The 21,918-nt window shown below is 44.2% G+C and overlaps 1 protein-coding gene across 1 annotated transcript in view; it reads left to right on the top strand.

Annotated features, from left to right (window-relative positions):
- The window catches only part of UBE4B (ubiquitination factor E4B), a 148,224-nt gene that overhangs the window by 112,211 nt on the left and 14,095 nt on the right, over nt 1–21,918 (top strand). Inside the window, exons 15-23 of the mRNA XM_082273634.1 lie at nt 2,563–2,661; nt 4,036–4,149; nt 4,226–4,424; nt 7,200–7,338; nt 8,793–8,892; nt 10,699–10,826; nt 11,001–11,099; nt 15,812–16,047; nt 19,638–19,764. Of these exons, the coding sequence (XP_082129760.1) occupies nt 2,563–2,661; nt 4,036–4,149; nt 4,226–4,424; nt 7,200–7,338; nt 8,793–8,892; nt 10,699–10,826; nt 11,001–11,099; nt 15,812–16,047; nt 19,638–19,764 (1,241 nt within the window). The remainder of the gene's footprint in view (nt 1–2,562; nt 2,662–4,035; nt 4,150–4,225; nt 4,425–7,199; nt 7,339–8,792; nt 8,893–10,698; nt 10,827–11,000; nt 11,100–15,811; nt 16,048–19,637; nt 19,765–21,918) is intronic.

Here is a 21,918-nt window from a genome sequence, read left to right as displayed (position 1 = left end):
GATCATGGTGATTAATAAACACTTCAGTGCTTTGATTTACATCGGAGTGCGGTCACTATCTTTTTGTTTGAGGTGTTTCATCAGTTGTGTCCCTGGTGGGGTACCCCCCCCCCCCCCCGAGGTGGATCTGTTGGCTTCCAAGCTCAACAGAAAAGTGCAGAGGTTCGGTCACAGGATCCACTGGCAGACACCACAGATGCGCTGGTGGCCCCATGGGGTCAGTATCTTCTGTTTTATGCCTTTCCTCCTCTCAAGCTTCTGCCAAGACTTCTATGCAGGATTGAGGCAGAAGGGATTCTAGTCATTTTAGTGGCCCTGGACTGGCCTGCCTGAGCTTGGTATGCTGATCTGGTGTGGCTGGATGCTGACGTTCCTTGGAAGCTTCCCCTCAGGGAGTATCTGCTGTCCCAAGGACCAATCTGCCATCCTGCTTTAGAGTCGCTGGCTTTGACTGCTTGGCTGGTAAATGGCAGGTGCTGATGGTTAGAGGTTTGTCTGAGTCTGTGTTTCCAACACTGTTAAAAGCTAGGAAACCTACTTCTAGGAAGATCTACCATTGTACGTGGAAGCTGTACATTGCATGGTGTGAGTCTCATAAGGTTCATCCTCACTTTTTCGGTGCCTCGGATCTTGACCTTCCTTCAACGGGGGGGTTGAGCAGAAACTGGCCTTGAGTACTATCAAGGGTCAGGTGTTGGCCTTAGTGGTCTTCTTTCAATGGCTCTCTGCCACATACTCCCTGGTGCGTACTTTTCTTCAGGGAGTTATGCACTTGACCCCTCCAGTGCGGTCTCTGCTGCCGCCTTGGGGCCTCGATTTGGTCCTCTCAGTCCTCCAGAAGCCTCCTTTTGAGAATCTACGGGAGATTCCCCTGCTTACGCTGTCCCAGAAGGTGGCCTTTTTGGTGGCTTTCATGTTTGCGTGCAGGGTGTCGGAATTGGCATTCTGTCATTCCCCAGTGATAAGGTGGTTCTTCGACCCTGTCCATCGTTCCTTCCTCAGGTTGTCTGATTTGCATTTGAATGAAGACATTGTGTTTCCTTCTCTTTGTCCCAGGCTAACACATTCAACTTGCTTGCCTTGGATGTGGGTGTACCTGGCAGCTACGGAGTCTTTTAGGAAGTCAGACTCTCTATTTGTGAGTGAGGGTTGTCCATTTCCTCTGCGACCATTTCCAGATGGATAAGACAGATGGTGATTCAGGCCTTTTCCATCAGGGGCCAGGTTCCTCCTTCCCCTGTCGAGGTGCACTCTACTCAGGCGCTCTGCCTTCTGGGCTTTCCGTCATCAGGCGGCAGTGATGCAGGTTTGCAAGGCGGCCATCTGGTCGAGGGTGCATACTTTCATTAAGTTCTATAAAGTGGATGTGTTGGCATCTGCAGATGCTTCCTTTGGCCGCAAGGTTTTGCAGGCTGCTGTTTAGAAGACCTCGTCCTCTTTGATGGTGTATTGTTTTTTCAGGTGAGCTCCAGTTGTTTTGGTTGAGATCCTGTTTACCTGGTTGGCTATAGTTAGCCTTGGGAGTTTCTTTTCGCTGTTCCCACCCCTCATGTTTAACACTGCTTTGGGACATCCCAATGGTTAAGAAGATTAGGAGCTGTGTCCATCAATGCACGAAAGAGAAAATGGGATATTTGACTTACCGTGAAATCAATCGCTCTAAAGTTCATGGACGGACACAGCACCCACCCCTCTATGGACTTTGTAATTCTTCTGATACTGCTTGTAACAAAACTGAGTACCTATAGCAGAGAGAGGGAGTATACCCCCTGGGACAGTCTATAGGTGTAGCCAGACTTTTCTTCTGCCTAGTGTCCTCCTCCTGTAGGGGGCAGTATAACTCAATGGTTAAGGAGATCAGGAACTGTGTCCCTCAATGAACATCAGAGAAATTGATTTTACATTAAGTAAAAAATCCCATTATCTGGTCTCCCACAGTACACAGAACATGGAAATGCAATTATTTTAGTAAATCTAAACTTCCTAATAACTTTTCTTATCAGCAGTTAGAGCAGTCTTGTGACTTCTATCGGTGTCTGGTTAAACCTTGTGGGAGGAGTTTTCATTCTTCACTGACTGTTCTTTGAGGTTGCAGGACGACCCCATGGCCCTCTGTCTAGACAGTGCTGATTGGCCCTGTGATGATCAAATGCACCGTTCCCCCAAAAAAAGAAACATCTCTCTAGCAATACACACCAAACTGAGCAAGTGCAGAGTGCCTCCAAGGCTCTGTTCGATCAACAGATTGATCGGGGACAGTGGAAGAAAGGGACAGGGTCAGTCTTTTTAAACAATGTAGAGGATTAATCCCTTAGGTTCCAAATAGAGTATAACAAGCATGCTTTACTGCATATAGAGAGATTTTACTGTTGTGGGCTTAGTAACCCTTTAATAGCTCATCGCTTTCCCAGATCCTACACTGGGCTGGCGAATCATTGCAGGGTTGCATTGTTTATGTTCAGACTTGCATAGGTGTTCTCGTAGAAACTATTAATGACCCTGGGGTTTGGTTATTTTTTAGATAAATCTAAGAAATATTTTTGTGTTGTATTTTTCTTGCAGAGTAAAGTTGTGGAGAAATACTTCTCTGGCCCAGCAATTACTCTGGAGAATACCCGAGTTGTCAGCCAGTCTCTACAGCATTACTTGGAGTCAGCGAGGGTAAGTTTCACACTACTGGATTCAGTCATCTTTCATTTACCCAGATCCCCTGTAGTCACATGACTGGGTAATAGAAGCATGGTGGATGTAGCCTTATAAAGAGGTGAACCGTAATATATCCAGCATTCATTTTTAAAATCACTATGAAATGTTAAAGTAGAACTATAGGCAAAACTTTTTTTTTTTTCATAATTTTGGATAGAGTAAGGGAGGATTAACCCCCTGTTGTGTTTTTTTTTTTGGCCATCTGTGCCCCATTGGGGAAATTTACCTTCACTTCCAGGCCCATAGCCAAAACAGGGAGAGATCACTGCAAATAAAGGGAATCCTTTGGGGATGCCCAGGCCACCAGAACGAGCGTCTCCTTTGGATAATTTCACCTCTTACTTTACTGGGGACAACCCAAAATTTGGGAGTTTTTTTTACTTTCGCTTTCATTGCTCATGGTAAACAGGGAAAATGGAGGAAAGTGAATTTACCTACCAGGACAGCAATAAGTAGTGAGAGGTGTGCTAATTCCTCTCCACCCTATCCAAAACTAAAAAAAAGTTGTGTCTTTATCTTTTATTAAATATCTTTTGATGGACTTGTATAGCCAAAAAAAATATTACTTTTTCCCACTTTGCTTAAAGAGGAAGTAAACCCTCCCCAAAAAAAATGAAAAAAATAAATAAACCATGTAAGACAAAAGCATAATGAGCTAGTATGCATTGCATACTAGCTCATTATGAAATATTTGCCTTATAACGAAGCCCCACAGTGCCGCCCCCACTCAGCGACAGGACGGCGGACCTGTTAGGCCGTCCTTGTTCGCGTCCTCTGGCCATCTGATTGTCCGGAGGCGCGATTACATCACTCCCGGGCATGCGCGGGAGCCGCTGTTCACAGCACAGGGCTCTGAAGGAACGGCACAGGTGGCCGTTCCTTCAGAGCGCATGCACCGATGACGTCATCGGCTGCATTAAAAGTAAATATCTCCTAAACGGTGCAAGTTTAGGAGATATTTACAGTACATATAGGTAAGCCTTATTAAAGGCCTACCTGTAGGTACAAAAGAGGGTTTACAACCTCTTTAAAAATCCAGTGAGAGTCGTAAAATGTCAGATTTCTCATCGCTTTCGGTCTTGGCCATACCAGTCACCAGAACAAAGAATAGGCGTAGCAGGGACACCGATGGCAATAAAAAAAAAAATCTGAGCGGTTTTAATTCTTCTCATAAAAAAAAAAAAAAAAAAAAAAAGCTTTAGATAAACTTTTTTTCAAACTAAAACCTGGCTCCCCTTTATGCTCTTTTCTCTGCTTCAATCCGAGTGCCTTCATAACCTTTTAATGTGCCTTGAGTTATAACATTTTAAACCTAACATTTGTTTGCAGCAAGAATTATTTAAGATTCTGCACAGCATCTTGCTGAATGGAGAGACAAGAGAGGCCGCCCTAAGCTACATGGCTGCCCTTGTCACCAGCAACATGAAGAAGGCTCAGCTGCAGGTACAGTACACTCCATTGTTTTCTTGCCTTTTAGATCAGGGCTAAATTCTTAGTTCCCTCTCCTTGTGTCCTGCAGACAGATGACCGTCTTGTGTCTACAGATGGCTTCATGCTGAACTTCCTTTGGGTGTTGCAGCAGCTCAGTACTAAGATTAAGCTTGAGACTGTGGATCCCACGTATATTTTTCACCCCAGATGTCGCATAGCACTGCCCAACGATGAAACCCGCATCAAAGCTACTATGGAGGAGGTGACCAGCTGGATGGCAGAACTGAGTGAGTGTTTCGGAGTCATTTCTTTCATCGTTGCATAGCTTCCTCAGGACCAACTTGCAGAGTATCATATTCTGCTAGATATAGCAGACATCCATACATATTCCTTATTATACATACAGAGAGTTTCTTAATATATCAAACATTCATAGTATAATAAACACTCGCATATGGTATGGTGGAAAGACACCCATGTCGCACAACGTCTGGTGGGCGGACACGGGAGCAGCGCCTCAATATATCTCAAAGGTCCGATAACCTAAGTGAATCCCAATGCCTTAATCAAGATATAAATAGAATATAATTTTAAACCCGAATCGTGCCAGCACATAGGGCAGGCATACATACCTAAAGGTCAATGGGCGTAATGAGATATAGATGAAGTGTATTACCTAATGTATACATAAGGGTTCCTAAGATTCAAAGAAAATAATTAGTATTACCCAACAGGTCTTGATGGAATAGGATAGTTTTATTGCTAGATAAGTATCTCAACCAGTGTATATATATATATATATATATATATATATATATATATATATATATATATATATATATATATATATATATATATATATATATATATATATATATATATATATATATATATATATATATATATATAATATTTTTTTTTTTTTTTTTTTTACAACCTGAATTGGGTTTTATTTAAAAAAAAAAAATTGCATAGTACAATAGGTTTAGTTTACATAGCAATTCAGCACATCTAAAGAGGTATTATTTGACAAAGTATACAGCAAACAAATTGTATGAGTATAGGAGATGAGTACAAATGCAAAATATATACTGTCATCACAATGGAGGGGGGAGGCACCCGACAGGACACTCAACGCAACCCAGGGCAAAGCAGGCAAGAACTCGCTCAGGGATCCATCACTGCTCCCTCCAGGGCTTCCAAACCTTATACTTCCCTGGGCATCCCCTACTAACATACATCAATTTGTACATGGGTAGTACTGCATCAATAAAGGATTCCCATGAGGCACCGTAGGGGGGTTGGGGGAAATCCATCTATTCAGAATTTCTTTTTTGGCATAGTGCAATAAAAGTGCAAGCAGTGTTTTGGTACATTGAGGCCTCTGCTCGTCGTCTTGACTGCCCAACAGTGCTAGTTCAGGGGACAATGGAAGGGTTAACTGAAGATGGGCACTAATACATTCAAATACTATCTCCCAAAACGGTGCTACTCTTGGAGCGCTCTGGGTAAATTTTATGCTACCTTTGAGGCGTGTAGTAAATTCTATGCAAAAACTTTGAGTCAACCTGTCACAGGAGGAAATTACTATCTTCGTATTATTCTCAAAACACTCCTCTTAAGTCTCTCGATCCCAAGCTGTGATGTCCTCACTCCACCGTGCCCACAACCTATCAATTTTGGAAGACTCAACCCTAAGAATAGCCAGGTAAAGGGAAGATGGGGGCTTTACCAGAGTCTCCTGCGCAAGAAGCTCCTTTATTGGGTCTGCCTTCAAGGTAGGAGCAACGGGAAATTGGGCTCTCACAGCGTGGCACAGTTGGAAGTATCTGAATCTCAACCATTGCAGGAACCTAGGTCCAAATCCAAACCTCAGCAGCACCTCCTAAGATTACCCCCACTCCATGTCAGCTTTTTCAGAATCCAACAAAGCAATGACTCTTGTACCTCCGTTGGAATGGGACGCATACATATTGAGGAAAAGGCGGCAGATTTCACTGTATGTACCTTTCCCAGGCATGAATCTAGTCTGATCAATGTGAATTAGCTCTTCCATCACCTTAGAAAGGGTGGAACCAGCACTATAATCGCCTCAGACATTGAATCCGGTAGGGAGTCCAGTGAGTAAGACTGGGCAAGAAAGGATGTGAGCCCAGGTGCCCACAATTCCTGATAGAGTAGAATTCAGCCAGAGTCCCATCTGGTCCCAGAGCCTTCCCAAATTGCAAGCAACCTAGTGCTGCCTGCACCTCTTCTAAATAGATGTCTCGATCTAGCCTAGTCTTCGTCTCCAAATCCAGAGTTGGAAAAGAGATCTGGTCCAGGTAGGTAGGAGCATAGGTCAGCCGTATTCTATGAGACTATAGAGTAGTGATATGCAAACTGTGGCCCTCCAGCTGTTGCAAATCTACAACTCCCATCATGCCTCTGGGTGTCATGCTTGTTGCTGTCAGTCTTACTGTGCCTCATGGGACTTGTAGTTCTGCAACATCTGGAGGGCCACAGTTGGCATATCCCTGCTTTAGAGGAAAAGAGCGCTTGATAATATTACAGAAATCTGTTCTCTGAAAAGTGGCCAAGAAATCATAAATTCTGCCAGGGTATGTTAACTTAGGAGCACAACTGTATATATACCTTTTGAAATCTCTTGTCATGGGGAGCTATGAATGTCCTTCTACAGGGATGCCATCAACAGAGAAGCATTATCCCCATTATCAGGCTTTTGTCCCACCATCAATTGTGACAAGGAACATGCTGATGCAGGGGAGAGCGTATCAGATGAGCTCATTAGTCTATTTCTTCTTTCACTGTTCAGTCACAGACTTGGGGAGGGACAAGGTCTGTAAGTGTTAACTGCAACAGAGGAAAATCTGGTCTTCTGCCCTGCCAAATAAGGCTGAACACACATGGATGAGCTTTATCTGTCAAATAATTTTATTTCTGTTCATTAGGTCCTTAGATTTACACAGTTCCTTATTTGTCATGTGTTTAGTTGTTTACTTGGAGTTCAGCTTTAATTCTTTGTCTTTTTTTTTTTTTATTACTCATTTAAACATTTCTAGACCAAGATCCGGCTGCATTTTCTGATCCCAAGTTTCCAACAGAATGTTTCTTCCTGACATTACATGCTCATCATCTTGCCATCTTACCGAGTTGCCGGCGTTATATCCGTCGCCTCAGAGCAATTCGAGAGCTGAACAGGTAGGTAACCTCTGCCTTCACCTTATCAAGAGTGCTCAGTTTGTATAATGATATCTCCGACTGCTCACGTAACTGGCTCACTGCTGAGAGCTTGCTGAATGAAGCCTGAGCCTGAAGTATACATTCTCACAACTCCCCCTGTTGGTGAATACCCCTTAAGAACTTTAAAACCATCAATGGCATTTTTTTTATCATCTTATTTGGAGGAGGAAGCCTTGAATTTAACTAGAGATACTATAACACCCTAGGGACTCAGGAGACCTAGCAGTTCCAAACCCATGGTTTTATTTCATTGCCACTCAGGTGCAGCATCTAGTCAGTTGGGAGCTCTGCTATCTGGTCACACTGACTGGCTACATCACTTCTATCCACTGCTTAGAATATCAGAATGTGAGTGTAATTACCCTATGGCTTTGGTCCTCTAGAACAGCGGCCCCCAACCTTTTTGCCACCAGGGATCGGTTTCACAGCAGCCAATGTTGCCTTGGCCTAGGGAAGGGGGTGGGTGGGTGTGTTGGCTGGTGGATGGGTCGGGGAGAGGATATTCACTGAGTCTTTCTTCAGCCCCCCCTTTATATCAGTTTCCTCAATTTCCCTTCACATTACGGGGCCCCTTTGCAGCGCAGTCCCCTTTACATTACAGTGCCCCTTTAATGTAAAGGGGACTGCTCTGTAAAGGGGGGGCTGTGATGTAAAGGGGACTTCTCTGTAATGTAAAGAGGGGCTGTGATGTAAAGCGGACTGCGCTTTAAAGGGGCACTACCATGATTATAGTGCAGTCCCCTTTATATTACAGTGCACCTAGCAATCCCAGCTAATCTAATCTCTGCCTCCCCTGCTCAGAACTCCTAACTTTGGCAGCGCAGAGGCTGTCATCAGTTTGTGTGACCTCTCCCGGCTCCCTCGCCCGCCCGATGATGTCTTCCTATCAGCAGGGCAGGGGGCGGGAGTAGCTCTCGATTTCGATCTGCAGCTCCTGGCTGGGGAAGTGGGAGAGGACACACAAGGCACAGCAGAAGGTGAGCGATGGCCACGATCTGTGATAGCCATGTGCGGACATCAGTCGCCGCTCATCTCTTGCTGTGTGGGCCTGGTCATCAACAGGACCCCTGGTCTAGAACTCTACCTTGAGTTTGTGAACTACATAATCCTATCAGATGGGCCATGATTTTCTAGAGTTTGGGTTACCACGACCTGTTGAGTGGCAGCACAGCCGGGACAACGTCCATCTTACTTGAATCGCATTTTCAGGATACCCGTTCTAAGAAAACCCCTCAAGCGCAGGAGTCATTCTTTTCTTGTACAGATGGGCCATGATGTTATGATGATCTGAATTATACGATTTGCGAGGGAACATGCATTCCCCGCTGGCAGTCTTCAGTGTGAATGGATTATTTTGTTTTGTGTGGCATCCTACATCCTCTCTTAATTCCTCTCTCCTTCACCTATTGCAGGACAGTGGAAGAGCTGAAGAACAATGAAAGTCAGTGGAAGGACTCCCCATTGGCCGCCAGGCACAGAGAAATGCTGAAACGGTTTAAAACGCAACTTAAGGTTTGTTCCCACACTCAGGACAGAGTATCACTATAAACATCCACAGTGATTTTAAAGTGGATTCTCTTCCTAAAAGTACCCTGTCATCCATTTATGCAACTTTTAAGCCCACAAACTGCCTCTAGTTTTTGAAAAAATTAGAAATCCAGAGTTGTCAGCTGTTTATTTAGCTGTCAGTATAAGAGGACTTTAGACTGCTGGAAGGTTGCAGTAGTTCTTCAGAAAAAGCTGCACCCTCTCACAAGGCAATATCATGTAAGGCAGTGGTGCAATTGTCGTATTTTGCCAGACCGAACCTTTAATGTAGGAGGGAAGTACAGGGGCACAAAAGTTTTATCTAGGCCGAACTTAGAAAAGTTTTCTAAATTGTATAGTGGGAGTAGTGACTACAGTGTATAGTCATGTTTGTTTTTTTTTTTTTTTTTTTTTTTTTTTTTTTTTTTTTTTGTGTCTTGGGGCCAAAGACAGGTTGCACTTTAAAAGCCAAAACTTTCCCACAGTCCTCCCAATTATTTCAGAGTGCAGAATAATTGCATACATGTACCATGTTTGGATTGCAAGCTAATTGCTTGAAAAAGAAACCTATTAAAACATGGGAACCATGGATCAAATACAACTTGAATTTTCAATTACACCCTGCTTTTCAATTACTTAAAGCTTTCTTTTCTTCTGCTTTATATATATAATATTACACACATTAATATTTTTTTGTTATATTATGATCGGATGAGGTTTAATTACAGCACTGTTAACATTGATCTGCATATGCAGTGTACAATAACCACTACAGAATCAAATTATTAAAATGGTTGTAAAGTCACATATATTAAAGAAGTACAGCCAGTTCGTTTTGCAATCGTGTGACCTGTTTTCAACAGACAGCAGGCTAAAGTCTGCTGTCGGCTGACTTCACAGAGGCGGTCCAGGCTTGGGAAAGATGTTCGAGATCCACCCACAACCCTGGACTTGCACCTGACTTAGCCTGAGCTGGCCGCTCCCGCCCCCTCCATATCCCAGCGCTCCAGGGAGCAAACAGAGGGGAGGTAGAACAGACAGTGGTGACGTACAGTCAATGGCTCTCTGCTCTGGGAACTCTGAGAACCAAGTGATCAGCAGTGTTTAATCACTCAGCTCTCGGTCTTAGAGCTGGCCAGAACCGATGCAGCTTTGAATCGCTGCTGCATCCACCTAGGGAAGTATATAAAAAAAAAATTCCTGTACTTCTCTTTTAATTACTTTTATCCTCTGTTTATGGTCCTGGTTTGGTGCTGTGTGTGTGTTTATTTTTTAAAATTATAATCCTAAATACCTTTGCACAGCGCCGCTGTGTGGTCACGTGGTGCACCCTCTGCTCTCCTTTCCGATCTAAAGGTGTACAGTGGGAGGGGCTGAGATTCTCTTCTGACTTAGCAGAGGGAGGACATGTAACCACACAGCGGTGCTGTGCAAAGAAGATTTTTAGCATTCACATTTTAAAAAAACTATCCTTAACATGGACCTAAAACAAAAAGGCTAAAGTATTTAATAGATTTTCCTTTACAACCACAGGGGGAATAGTTTTACTCCAGGCAGGAGGGGAGGGGCAGGGAGGAGATTGTTTTTTCAACACAGACAACAGAAAGTACAGGGAGGGGGAGATGTTGAACACACAGCAGGATGACGGAGGAAGGTAAACTGACCATGTTATCATAGATCAGCAGCCCTAATTAGTGTGTTCAGTTCACGTTGGAGAACACATGAACAGGCAGGATCTGAAATTGCAGCAAAAAATATTAAAGCCTAAATTTTTTTTTTTTTTTTTTGCAGAAACTAGTACGATGTAAGGCCTGTGCTGATGCTGGTCTACTGGATGAAAACTTCCTAAGAAGATGCCTCAGCTTTTATGGAATGGTCATCCAACTCATCCTACACATGATGGATCCCGCTTACCCAAGGTGAGCTTTCATTTGTTAAGGGGTTTAGGGCCATAATAGCAATTTAATTTCTCCTATCATTTAAGGGATGTGTTCTTATTGGCAGCTAGTAAAGAAATTCTGTGCAAAAAGAAAAAGGTATATCTGAAATTGTAGTTCTTGATTCTGACTGTGTGCTTTCTCTTCCGGTGACAGTATGACGCTGCCTTTAAATCCAGACATTCCCAAGATGTTTGCTGCTCTGCCCGAGTTCTATGTAGAAGACGTAGCCGAGTTCTTGTTTTTTATTGTGCAGTAAGTTCACAACTGTAATTTTGGAGCTCTCTGCTAAAATGTCAAAACATCTGCAAAGGCATAAGGTGTCCAGAAAAATTATTTGTTTTCTCAAGGTTGAAAACGGCAAGTGGTTATTATTTCAAAGAACCTGACGTGTAAAATTTTTTATTAAGTTGTGTCAAGACTAGTGATGGGCCGATATTCTCGTACATTTAGAAAAAAAATGTTTTTATTTTTAACACTTGACAGGTACTTTTGTGGAGGGATCTGGGGGTCTAAAAGACCCCAAACCCCTCCTCTAAAAAAAAAAAAGCATTCAAAACAGCCAAACTTGGCGTTTTGAATGCTTTTAAGTGCAATCTGGCGCTGAGTACACGGAAGTGATGTCATGACATCACTTCATTTGCTTATATCTTTAATTTGTACATATGTGTGTGGCATATTCAATAACATTTGTAAATGGAATTATGCTATGTGACATCATTTTACCTTCAAATGAGCAATATTTGGAATATCGGCCAGTTCCGGGCCGATAAAGATATATCGGCAAAAGTCAATATCGGCCCTCGATATATCAGCCTTGCCGATAATCGGTCGATCCCTAGTCAAGACAAAAAAAAAACCCTCATATGCAGTACATCTCTGAAATATGTACACATTTTCTCATGTTTGATCCCTTTAACCATGCTGCCATGGTTGTAAACCCCAGACATGAAATATGAAAAAAGCATATCCCTCTAGTGTGTGTGTACTTGTCTTAATCCAGAGCACGAAGTGTCATTTTTGTCTGCTGCTTCCTTCCTCTATCAGCATGAGTCACTTCTGATGGGTTTTCCTGTTACCAAGAGAACAAAGGTGACACAGGAGGGATCTCCAGCTGATTGACAGCCCCAGCTCTGTTCCTGTGTGCTTTGTGAAGGGGGCTGTGCCTCCTCCCTCCAATTGGCTTTCAGAGCCCTCCTCCTTGAGCTCTGAATAGTGTAACTTTAGCTCTCCACCCCCTTTTTTCTGAACTCTCACACAAGCTTTATAATCCAGCACTTTGAATGGCTTTAGAGAAGAGAGGGCAGCAAATAGACAGGTACAACATATGTAAAGGGATTTGCTTAATTTGTGTAAGGGTTTACAACCACTTTAATTTTCTGTTGTGGGCTGACAGCACACTGCGTTTTTGTGGAGTAAGTGGTGTCAGCCCTGCCTGGTGTCTTTTGCTAGTCTACTCCCGATGTCTTATTCACAGCATAGCGACAAATTCACTTGTAGTCAAAGATCAAAACAAAGAGGGGGCTGTATGGTCTCTGAGATAACATGGGCAGAAAGCTCATGATGGCTCTGAATGTGGTATTGTTTTGCCTTTATCAAATGTATAATGGAATGCTTCCTGTTGCATGTCTAACAGACCAAAAATGTAGCAAATAGGTGAGGTTCATTAGTAAGGTTTACAGACACTTGAGTATATTGAAGGACAAAAGAGAGGGTATATGTCAATAGTGGGGGGTACACAGGTGGCAATAAATAGCTGACAGAGGTTCTAACCCTTCCCCTCCCCTGCCATAGCACTGACATCTTTTCATCTTTGCACCATATCGCTGAGGGTATTGCTCACCTTTTTGTCAGCAGGACAATGTGGCACATGTGCTGCGTTTATCCATGATTCCCAACAGTCTCTTCTGCTGGGGCCGGACCAACTATAGCATAGCAGGGTATGGGTAGATGAGCTAATGGACTCTGGGGCACTCTCCCAGGATCTATTTCAAGTCTTGAATCCATCAATGAATCTCACTATGGTGAGTTGACAAATCTGGAGTTCAAGAATACAGAATACTTCCGATGGTTTTGGGTATTGCAAAATCTGCTTATTCAAATTTTCAGGTTCTCTTTAAATACCTTCCCACCCGACCTATAGCAAAATGACGGCCGAACGGTGGTTTAATTGTTTTGACTGGATGTCCTAAGACTTTCTTTAGAACAGGCTTCTCCTACGTGCCCCCGTGGGCATGCATCGCGGGGATCGGTGGTGCACTGTATTGCTCGGACACACCGCATCTCCGATCGTTTGTGGGATCCTAGTCCCAACTCAACCTGCCCGGTCCAGCCAGGAAGCCGACACTGCACACCGCTAATCACAGGCAGTGAGACTTTTCTCGGTGCGCAGCCTTACCGACCGGGAAATGTGTCACTGTCTGTGATTAGCGGTGTGCAGTGTTGGCTTCCTCGTGGGGATCGGGCCGGTGGGTTGGGACTAGGATCCCTAGCAAGCATGGGCCGATATCTATTCTTTACCATGTGATCAGCTGTGTCCAATCACAGCTGATCAGTGTAAATGTGAAGTATCGGTTATCGGCATTCCTCTACCCATGGCATCTGCGCTGATAATCAGTGCAGCCTATCAGTACCCATCACTGCAGCAGAAAAATTATTTACATTTTGTAACAGAAATTTAAAAAAAGTTTTTTTTAGGCCCCGTTCACACTGGGGCGATCTGACTTGCCGGGGCGACCTCACTGGTCGCGGCGCGCAGCTCGCACCGCGGCCTCGGAGCGGCCGGCACGGACTTCATAACATTGAAGTCAATGCAGGTCGCTCCAGGTCGCCCCAAAGAAGCTCCGGACCCTTTTTCTAAGTCGGAGCGACTTGTGTCGCTCCTATTAGAACGGGTCCACAGCTTCTCTATGGCAGGCGACCTGTCAGGCGACCAGGTTGCCTGACAGGTCGCCCCAGTGTGAACGGGGTCTAAATGTTCAGTCTGTCTTCGTTTAGTAAAAAATAAACTCAGTGGTGATTAAATACCACCAAAAGAAAGTTCTCTGTCTCAAAAAAATTATAAAAATTGTGTTTGGGTACAGCATTGCATGACTGTGCAATTGTCATTCAAAGTGCGACACTGCTGAAAGCTGAAAATTGGCCTGGGCCAGAAGGGGGTGAAAGTGCCCGGTATTGGAAGTGGTTAAAGCAACCAAAATCCTATTTCTCTTTTGTTTGTTGATGGACACAGCTCCTGGATCTTCTTGGCCATTGGGTTATGCTGCCCCCTACCGGAGTAGGACACTAGGCAGAAAAAGAACTTGACTAAGCCTATGGGCAGTCCCAGGAGGTATACTCCCCCCCTCTCTCTGCTATAGGTGCTCAGTTTATTTCTGCCTAGTCAGGAGTAAAGACCTAGTTCCTTGCTGGGATCTCTGGTCCTGGCAATTTTTTCTTTTTAGATAGAAATTTTTCTCCTGATTTTTTTTTTTACTGTGAGATCTACAATCAACTGCCAGATTAGATCTAGTGGTCACCCCAGTCTGGCCAGCGAGCACACACAGGACCCAGCTCTGCGCTAGGTCGGCCGCGAGCAGAAATTGGCCTTGAGTGCCTTTTTAAGGGTCAGATGTCAGCCTTGGTGGTCTTCTTTCAACGACCCTTGGCCACGCACTCCCTGGTGCGTACTTTTATTCAGAGGATTCGACCTTTAACTCCACCGGTTCGGTCCCCACTACCATCTTGGGATCTCAACTTGGTGCTTTCAGCTCTACAGAAGCCTCCATTTGAAAATATTCGGGAGATTCCCCTGCTTACGCTATCCCAGAAGGTTGCCTTTTTGGTGACTATCCCCTCTGCGCGCAGGGTGTCAAATTGGCTGAGTGGTCCACAAGGATAAGGTGGTTCTTCGCCCCTGTCCGCCGTTCCTTCCAAAGGTGGTCTCTGATTTCCATCTGAATGAAGACATTGTGTTGCCTTCCTTGTATCCCTGGCCAAAACATCCCAAGGAAATTGCGTTTCATTCCCTGGATGTGGTTCGGGCTATTTGGGTGTACCTGGCAGCTATGGAGTCTTTTAGGAAGTGGGCGGTCTGCTTCTTCTAGAGTCATCTAGATGGATCAGACAGACGATGACTCAGGCCTATTTGATTAAGGGTCAGGTTCCTCCTTTCCCTGTGAAGGCGCACTCTATGCGGGCGCTCAGTGCTTCTTGGGCCTTTCATTATCAGGCCTTAGTAAAACAGGTGTGCAGGCAGGTACTTGGGCCTCTGTGCACACTTTCACAACATTTTATAAAGTGGATTTGTTGGCATCTGTGGATGTCTCTTTTGGCGGCAAGGTTTTGCAGGCTGCTGTTTAGGGGGCTTGTTTCCTCTTTGGAGGCGTAATATTTTTCGGGTGGGCTCCAGTTGTTTATGGTTGAGCTCCTGTTACCTGGTTGGCTATGGTTTAGCCTTGGGAATTTTTTCTTGCTGTTCCCACCCCTCATGTTTGACACTGCTTTGGGATGTCCCAATGGTCAAGAAGATCAGAAGCTGTGTCCATCAATGAACCAAAGAGAAAATGGGATTTTCGACTTACCGTAAAATCTATTTCTCTGATGTTCATTGACGGACACAGCACCCACCCCTCTATGGAGTTGTATTACTTCTGACACTGCTTGTAACAAAACGGAGTACCTATAACAGAGGGGGAGTATACCTCTTGGGACTGCCCATAGGCGTAGTCAAGTTCTTTTTCTGCCTAGTGTCCTACGCCTGTAGGGGGCAGTGTAAACTAATGGTCAATAAGATCAGGAGCTGTGTCTGTCAATAAACATCAGAGAAATGGATTTTACGGTAAGTCAAAAAATCCCATTATTATTATTACAGAGATTATAAAATACTTTGTTGTATTGTTTGTGAAATGAACAAATATGTGTAATTTATTAAAAGTTCCAAAAGATGCTATTGTGAGTTTAACAAAGGTTTATCTTTCTCCTCCCAGATATGCTCCTCAGGTCCTCTTTGAATCCTGCAATCAGGATATTGCCACGTTCCTGGTGGTGCTGCTATGCAACCAGAACTATATCAGAAACCCTTACCTTGTGGCCAAACTGGTGGAGGTTATGTTCGTCACAAACCCCGCCATACAGCACCGGACGCAAAAGTTCTTTGAAATGATCGAAGGCCACCCATTGTCAGTCAAACTCTTGGTGCCCTCACTAATGAAGTTCTACACTGGTAAGGAAAGATTGTGCCCGCAGAGAATGCTGTGACTTCCTCCAAATCAGTTCTGTGTGCTACAGTCCCTGTCAGCTTCATAAAAACAGTGGCCTAATGTGTTAAAGCGTTAGGTTGGCTTCACGCTTGTGCTTTGTTGTAACATTTTTTTATACCATTTTTTTTTTTTTTATCACATGGTGTTATATTTTACATTTGATGCACCGCAATGTACATTTATTAACCGTGTGTGGTGTTATGGGGAAAAAGATGATTGGTGTCTTGGTGCATGTGCCCCTGTCAGTGAAGTGTAGAAAATACTGCATGTTACCATGGACCGTGTAACACACTGGACATTCCTGAAGGGGGTCTTAGAGTAGACCTGTGCTTTGTTAATGTGGCTTAGTGAGTTAATCATGAGTAGATTTTCTGATTTTGGCAAATTTTTTTAAAATTTTTTTTTTCAACAGCGGGAACAGGTTACAACCTACATCGCGTTTTAACCACTTGCAGAAATGATCTAACGGTGCCATCGGCTGGCCATACCACACCGGCGATCAAAGAGTAGATCCTCTTTGACAACCTCTATGGCCATGGAGGATTGGAGTGACATCATGGAAGTGTACATATTTACCAGCACACCATGGATCTACAATCACCGTTCAAAGGCTTTTTTTACAGAGCGATCACATCACAAAGATAAGTGCAAAGTTTCAGAGTCAAGCAGGACCCCTTCATCATCCCATGCCTGATGAAGGGGTCCTGCGTGACACTGAAACGTTGCACTTGTCTTTGCGATGTGATATCTCTGCAATAAAAGCCTTTGGACGGTGATTGTAGATCTATGGTGTGCTGGCGAATATGTACACTTTCTTGATGTCTCCAGGATTCCGTTGCAGCACTCACCATTGATGAGCCCTGTTTTTCCAGGAACGTGTGCGATGGGAATATAGACAAGACTGGAGCGACGTCATGACGTCACTTCCGGTCCAGGCTGGAAGTAAACAAGTGTTGTGTTTTTGTTTTTGTGCTGTGTTTTTTGCTTTTTTGGGTTTTTTTGGTTTTTTTTTTCCCTTTTTAAAGCAAAAGATCGAAAAACATTTTTTTATCTTTTGCTTTTAAAGGTAAAGGAGAAATTTGGGGTCTTCTTGACCCCAGATCTCTCCATGAAGAGGACCTGTCATCCATATTTCTATTACAAGGAATGTTTACTGCAAACCCATTTTATGTGTGTGAGCCAGTCAGGCTGCTAGGATATGTAGTCCTGTGTGTTGGCTGAGAAGGAGCCCGTCCATGCTGCAGACAATGACCGATAAGAGCAGAAGAGTCCAGGAGTCTCATATCAGAACAAGACCTGCTGTGTCTAGACAAGTGGCAGTCTCAGCCTGGACCCTCGCCAGGCCACATCCCAACACGTTTTTTTACCCATAAGAGTATGAAACCTCTTACAAAAACAAAGCTAAACCAACAAAAAACAAGTGCAAGCAATACTAAAATCACTATAGTGTGTTAGAACAGCATTTTAGGTTTACTTTGGGAAGCCGGTGTTCTTTCAGATTATCGCTACCCATCAGATTGTGTAATCGATGTGACATTCCGACCAAAAAAATACTTGCTGTGCATGCGCTATGCGTTCCAACATGCCTTCCCTGGCGCTATGTGTTCCAAATTCCTGATCTAACAAGTAGTGGTAATCTGATAGAACACCCATGCGGACATCTTACTGCACCCAGCTACGCCCTGAATTTTAGCAATAACGCAAGCACATATAAATATAGTTGAGATCTTTGGATATTTAATTTTGAAAGCATAAAGGTTTAGCGCTGAGCAGTGTGGGGTGTACCAACATGGCCTCCGCCACCTTCCTACTGCTGGCGTCCAGCTCCTTTCAAAATGTAACATCAAAAGAGCATCACAGATGTCAATATACTATATTTATTTATATGTGCTCACTTTATTGCTAAAACTACTCTGCAATTCAAGGCGTAGCTGGGTGTAGTAAGATGTCCGCATTGGGTGTTCTATCAGATTACCACATTAAGCGTTTTTGTTCAGAATGTCACTTCAGTCACACATTCTGATGGGTAGCAGTAATCTGACACAACACCGGCTGTGACTGCTTGCAGCTTTACAGCCGGCTTCCCACTTCGAATGACCGAGCCACGCTGTGCTTTGTGTATGGTCCTGCATCTTTCTGGGACTGGTGACGTGTACCAGAAGGCTGCGGGGGAAGGAGGGGGGTCAAACTTGTGCTCGGAATGCCATGAAGATACGACCAGAAGCGAGAGAGTGGAGCAAGCAGACAAGCAGAACTTTTGTGTGAAGTTTTACTTTAAGTACCCTGAAAATATATTCTTGAAATGCACCCAAAAAACACAGCCACACTGTGCAGAGCCTCTGACGCATATTATTATTATTATTATTATTCAGGATTTACTGTATATAGCGCCAACAGTTTGCGCAGCACTTTACAATGTGAGGGAAGACAATACAGTTACAATACAGGAGGAATTAGAGAACCCTGCTCGTTAGAGCTTACATTCTAGAAGGGAGGGTCAAGTGAAACAAAAGGCAATAAATGTGGGGGGTGGGCTGATGGAGAAAATGGAAGTATAGTTGTTAGGTGTGGGTAGGATAGGCTTCTCTGAGGAGGAGGGTTTTCAGGGATCGTCTAAAAGCTATTAGAGTAGGAGATAGGCAGATTGGGGTAAGGTGTTCCATAGGATTGGAGAGGCCCTGGAAAAGTCCTGGAGGCGAGCATGGGAGGAGGTGACGAGGGAGCTAGAGAGCAGAAGGTTTTGAGAGGAACGAAGAGAGCGATTAGGTTGGTATTTTGAGACTAGCCTAGTGATGTAGCTGGGGGCTAAGCTGTGAATGGCTTTGTAAGTTGTTGTTAGTATTTTGAATTTAATTCGTTGGGTGAGCGGAAGCCAGTGGAGGAGGGCATATCTGGACCATAATTCCCTATTTGACAGAGATATTTTATTTTAATTTGCAAATGGCCCTTTCATTTGTGCTCTTGGTCAGAACACTGTTCCTTCCTCTGTGATCCCACAATGCATTGTGGCAGCCAGTAGACAAAGGCCTACAGTACACCATAGGATGCGGAGGGGAGGCAGAGCTTTGGCTTGAAGCCCAAATCAGCGACAATGCACATAGTGTGCCCAGATTCTGGGGCTCCCAGAAGAAAACGGCAGGTATGTGCAGGCCCCCTTATGTTTGATGATGATAAAATTCTGTGTCCATATGGAATTAAATATTTAGCTCAGTGGACAATATAATTCTCTTCAAATAAACTCAACACAAATATGTAAAGGGCCCTGAGCTGTTTCAAGAATAGCCAACAGTCAGTAATGTGATTTCTGTGTATGCGTGACATGACCTTGTAATAAGAATATGACGGTTCTTCCATGTCTTCTGCAAGAGCGATTCTTACCATTAGTTCCGCTGTGTTGACTTGAGCGTGGTCTGATTTTCTCTGGTCTTCTCTGGGCCTGCAGCTCATCAGTGGCTCTCAGGGAGATCTGGTTTGTGTGCACGTGTTGCCCAGTACTGACACTTATGATCCGCTTGATCTTCTCCCAATGAATGCGCTGTCTGTGTTTTGGCAGATGTTGAGCACACGGGTGCCACCAGTGAGTTCTATGACAAGTTTACGATCCGTTACCACATCAGCACCATTTTCAAAAGCCTCTGGCAGCACCCGGCCCACCACGGCACTTTTATGGAGGAATTCAAGTAAGTAACACACAGAGCAAAGTATATATAAGGCTTGAAATTAAAGTTCTAAATATATGCACACAAGTTGCAGACAAGATAAAGGATGATACCAGTGAGTTTCTGTACCCATCCTTGTGGTTATGAGCATGGGCTCTTACTTTTTAAAGGATAAGTTCACCTTTTGACAAAAAAATAATAAATGCACTTTTTTTTTTTTTTTGCAGGTAAAAAATGTGCATTTATTATTTTTTTGTTCCAGGGACCTGTAAAGTATTGCACCAGCGATCAGCAGATGGTTGATGCCATGCAGTACTCCTGCAGACCTGTCTGCGTATCTGCTTGCTTTATACCTCATATGAACAAGCTGATACACTAGGAAGAATTAACTACCACAGCACTCACAGCTCCTCAGTAGTTCATTGAGGACTACAAGCCGACATCCGCTAAAGTTGTTGGGACTAGGGATCGACCGATAATTGGCAAAGCCAATATATCGAGGGCCGATCTGCACTTTCCCCGATATATCGGAATTGGCCCCTGAGGTTACCGATATTGCCGATATTTCGGGAAAGTGCTTGTACCGGAGTGTTGCTTGCAGCTAGAGGCATCACCCCGGTACCGGCGTCCGTAGCCGACAGTCTGCTGTCTTGTAATGACAACCGATATGGCTGAGAAGCCACTTGGCTTTCATTAAAGGGAGCGGGAGAGGACATCCCCCGCCGCCTTCCGCGGCTCGCCCGGGTCTCCCGTCCCACCGGGAGACCCGGGCATCCTACCTGCATGGCCGCTGAAGAGAAGACCCGATCAAAGCCACATTCGGCTCTGATCGGGGTCTCCATGTAAAAATCCGGAAGTGATGTCATGAAATCACTTCCGGGTACTCAGCGCCAGATTCAAAAAAATTACAGCATTCAAAACAGCCAAACCTGGCTGTTTTGAATGTGTTTAAGTGCAGAGGAGGGGTTTGGAGTCTTTTAGACCCCCAGATCCCTCCACAACAGTACCTGTCAAGTGTAAAAATAAAAAAAATAAACATTTTTTTAAATGTACAAAAATATTAGCCAATATCGGCCGATACCGATATTCAATGGCCAAAATATCGGTATCGGCCAATCACTAGTTGGGACTTGTAGTTTTCCGTTTACAGAGGACTGTAAATGAGTGACACTGCTGTTTTTTAAAAAATCATCTTGACAGCTAGCAGGGAGAGAAGATCCACCTCTAGCTGTCACATAGGGGCCGGTCCTTTTATAAAATGTTACACCCTGAATATGGGTGTAACATGTTATGAAAAGTGAACTTATGCTAAAGCCCCGTACACACGTACCGAATGTTGGCCGAACGATCGGCCGTCTTTTGTCCGGTGCTGTCCTGTCGGTTGAAAAGTGCTAAAGACTGCACACAAATTTTGTCGGCCAACAACAGCCGACTGAAGAAGTGAGGTCATGTGATGGTTAACTTTCCGTGTGTTTTTTCTTCTCTGAGCATGCCCAGTCTTGCTCATCTGCTGCTTGTCGGCCGAATTCTCTACTGACTGGCAAACAATCGGCCGTTCTGGTGTTGGCCAACAAAAATTTTAATGCCTGCACGACAGATTCTGTTTGGCCGAAAAGTCGCAGTCGGTTGTCGGAAGCATCATACTAACAAGCCGACAATCAGCCGATCGGTCTGTGGCTGAATATTTACGGCCGACCATCGCTACGTGTGTACGGGCCTTTAAAAGTAAACTTGTCCTGGCAGAGACCTAGGGTGATGCTGTTGCTAACCATGTTTCTTTTTGAGCTATGCCCAAGGTTCCAGAGACAATGCATTTGCAGACAGCAGAAATAAGGCTTCGACACAAGATTTCTGGGCTTGTATGTTCCATAATAAGGGGAAGAAGTTGATAACCTGGTAGATTGGTGGGGCCAAGGGCTGGGAACATGCAGCATATCTAAATCCAGGCGTTTTGTAGGTCTGATGCTAAAATGGATTTTGCATTAAGTAGCGATCTCCATCTACTGCTGATTTTATACTCTTCTGATCTGTTTGGATGATTTTGCAGCCAAAATTTACCATTGATTAGCTGCATTGTCTCTTCACATTTGAGTTGAGTTGCTTTGGGCATCTGAAGCAGAATCATCCTTAAAGCGGAACTAAACCCTCCTATCCTTTACAGCCAAAGACGCTGCC

Source organism: Pelophylax lessonae (assembly GCF_965119305.1).
Source record: "Pelophylax lessonae genome assembly, chromosome: 12".
Lineage (NCBI taxonomy): Eukaryota > Metazoa > Chordata > Amphibia > Anura > Ranidae > Pelophylax > Pelophylax lessonae.
This window is presented reverse-complemented; position numbering and strand designations above follow the sequence as displayed.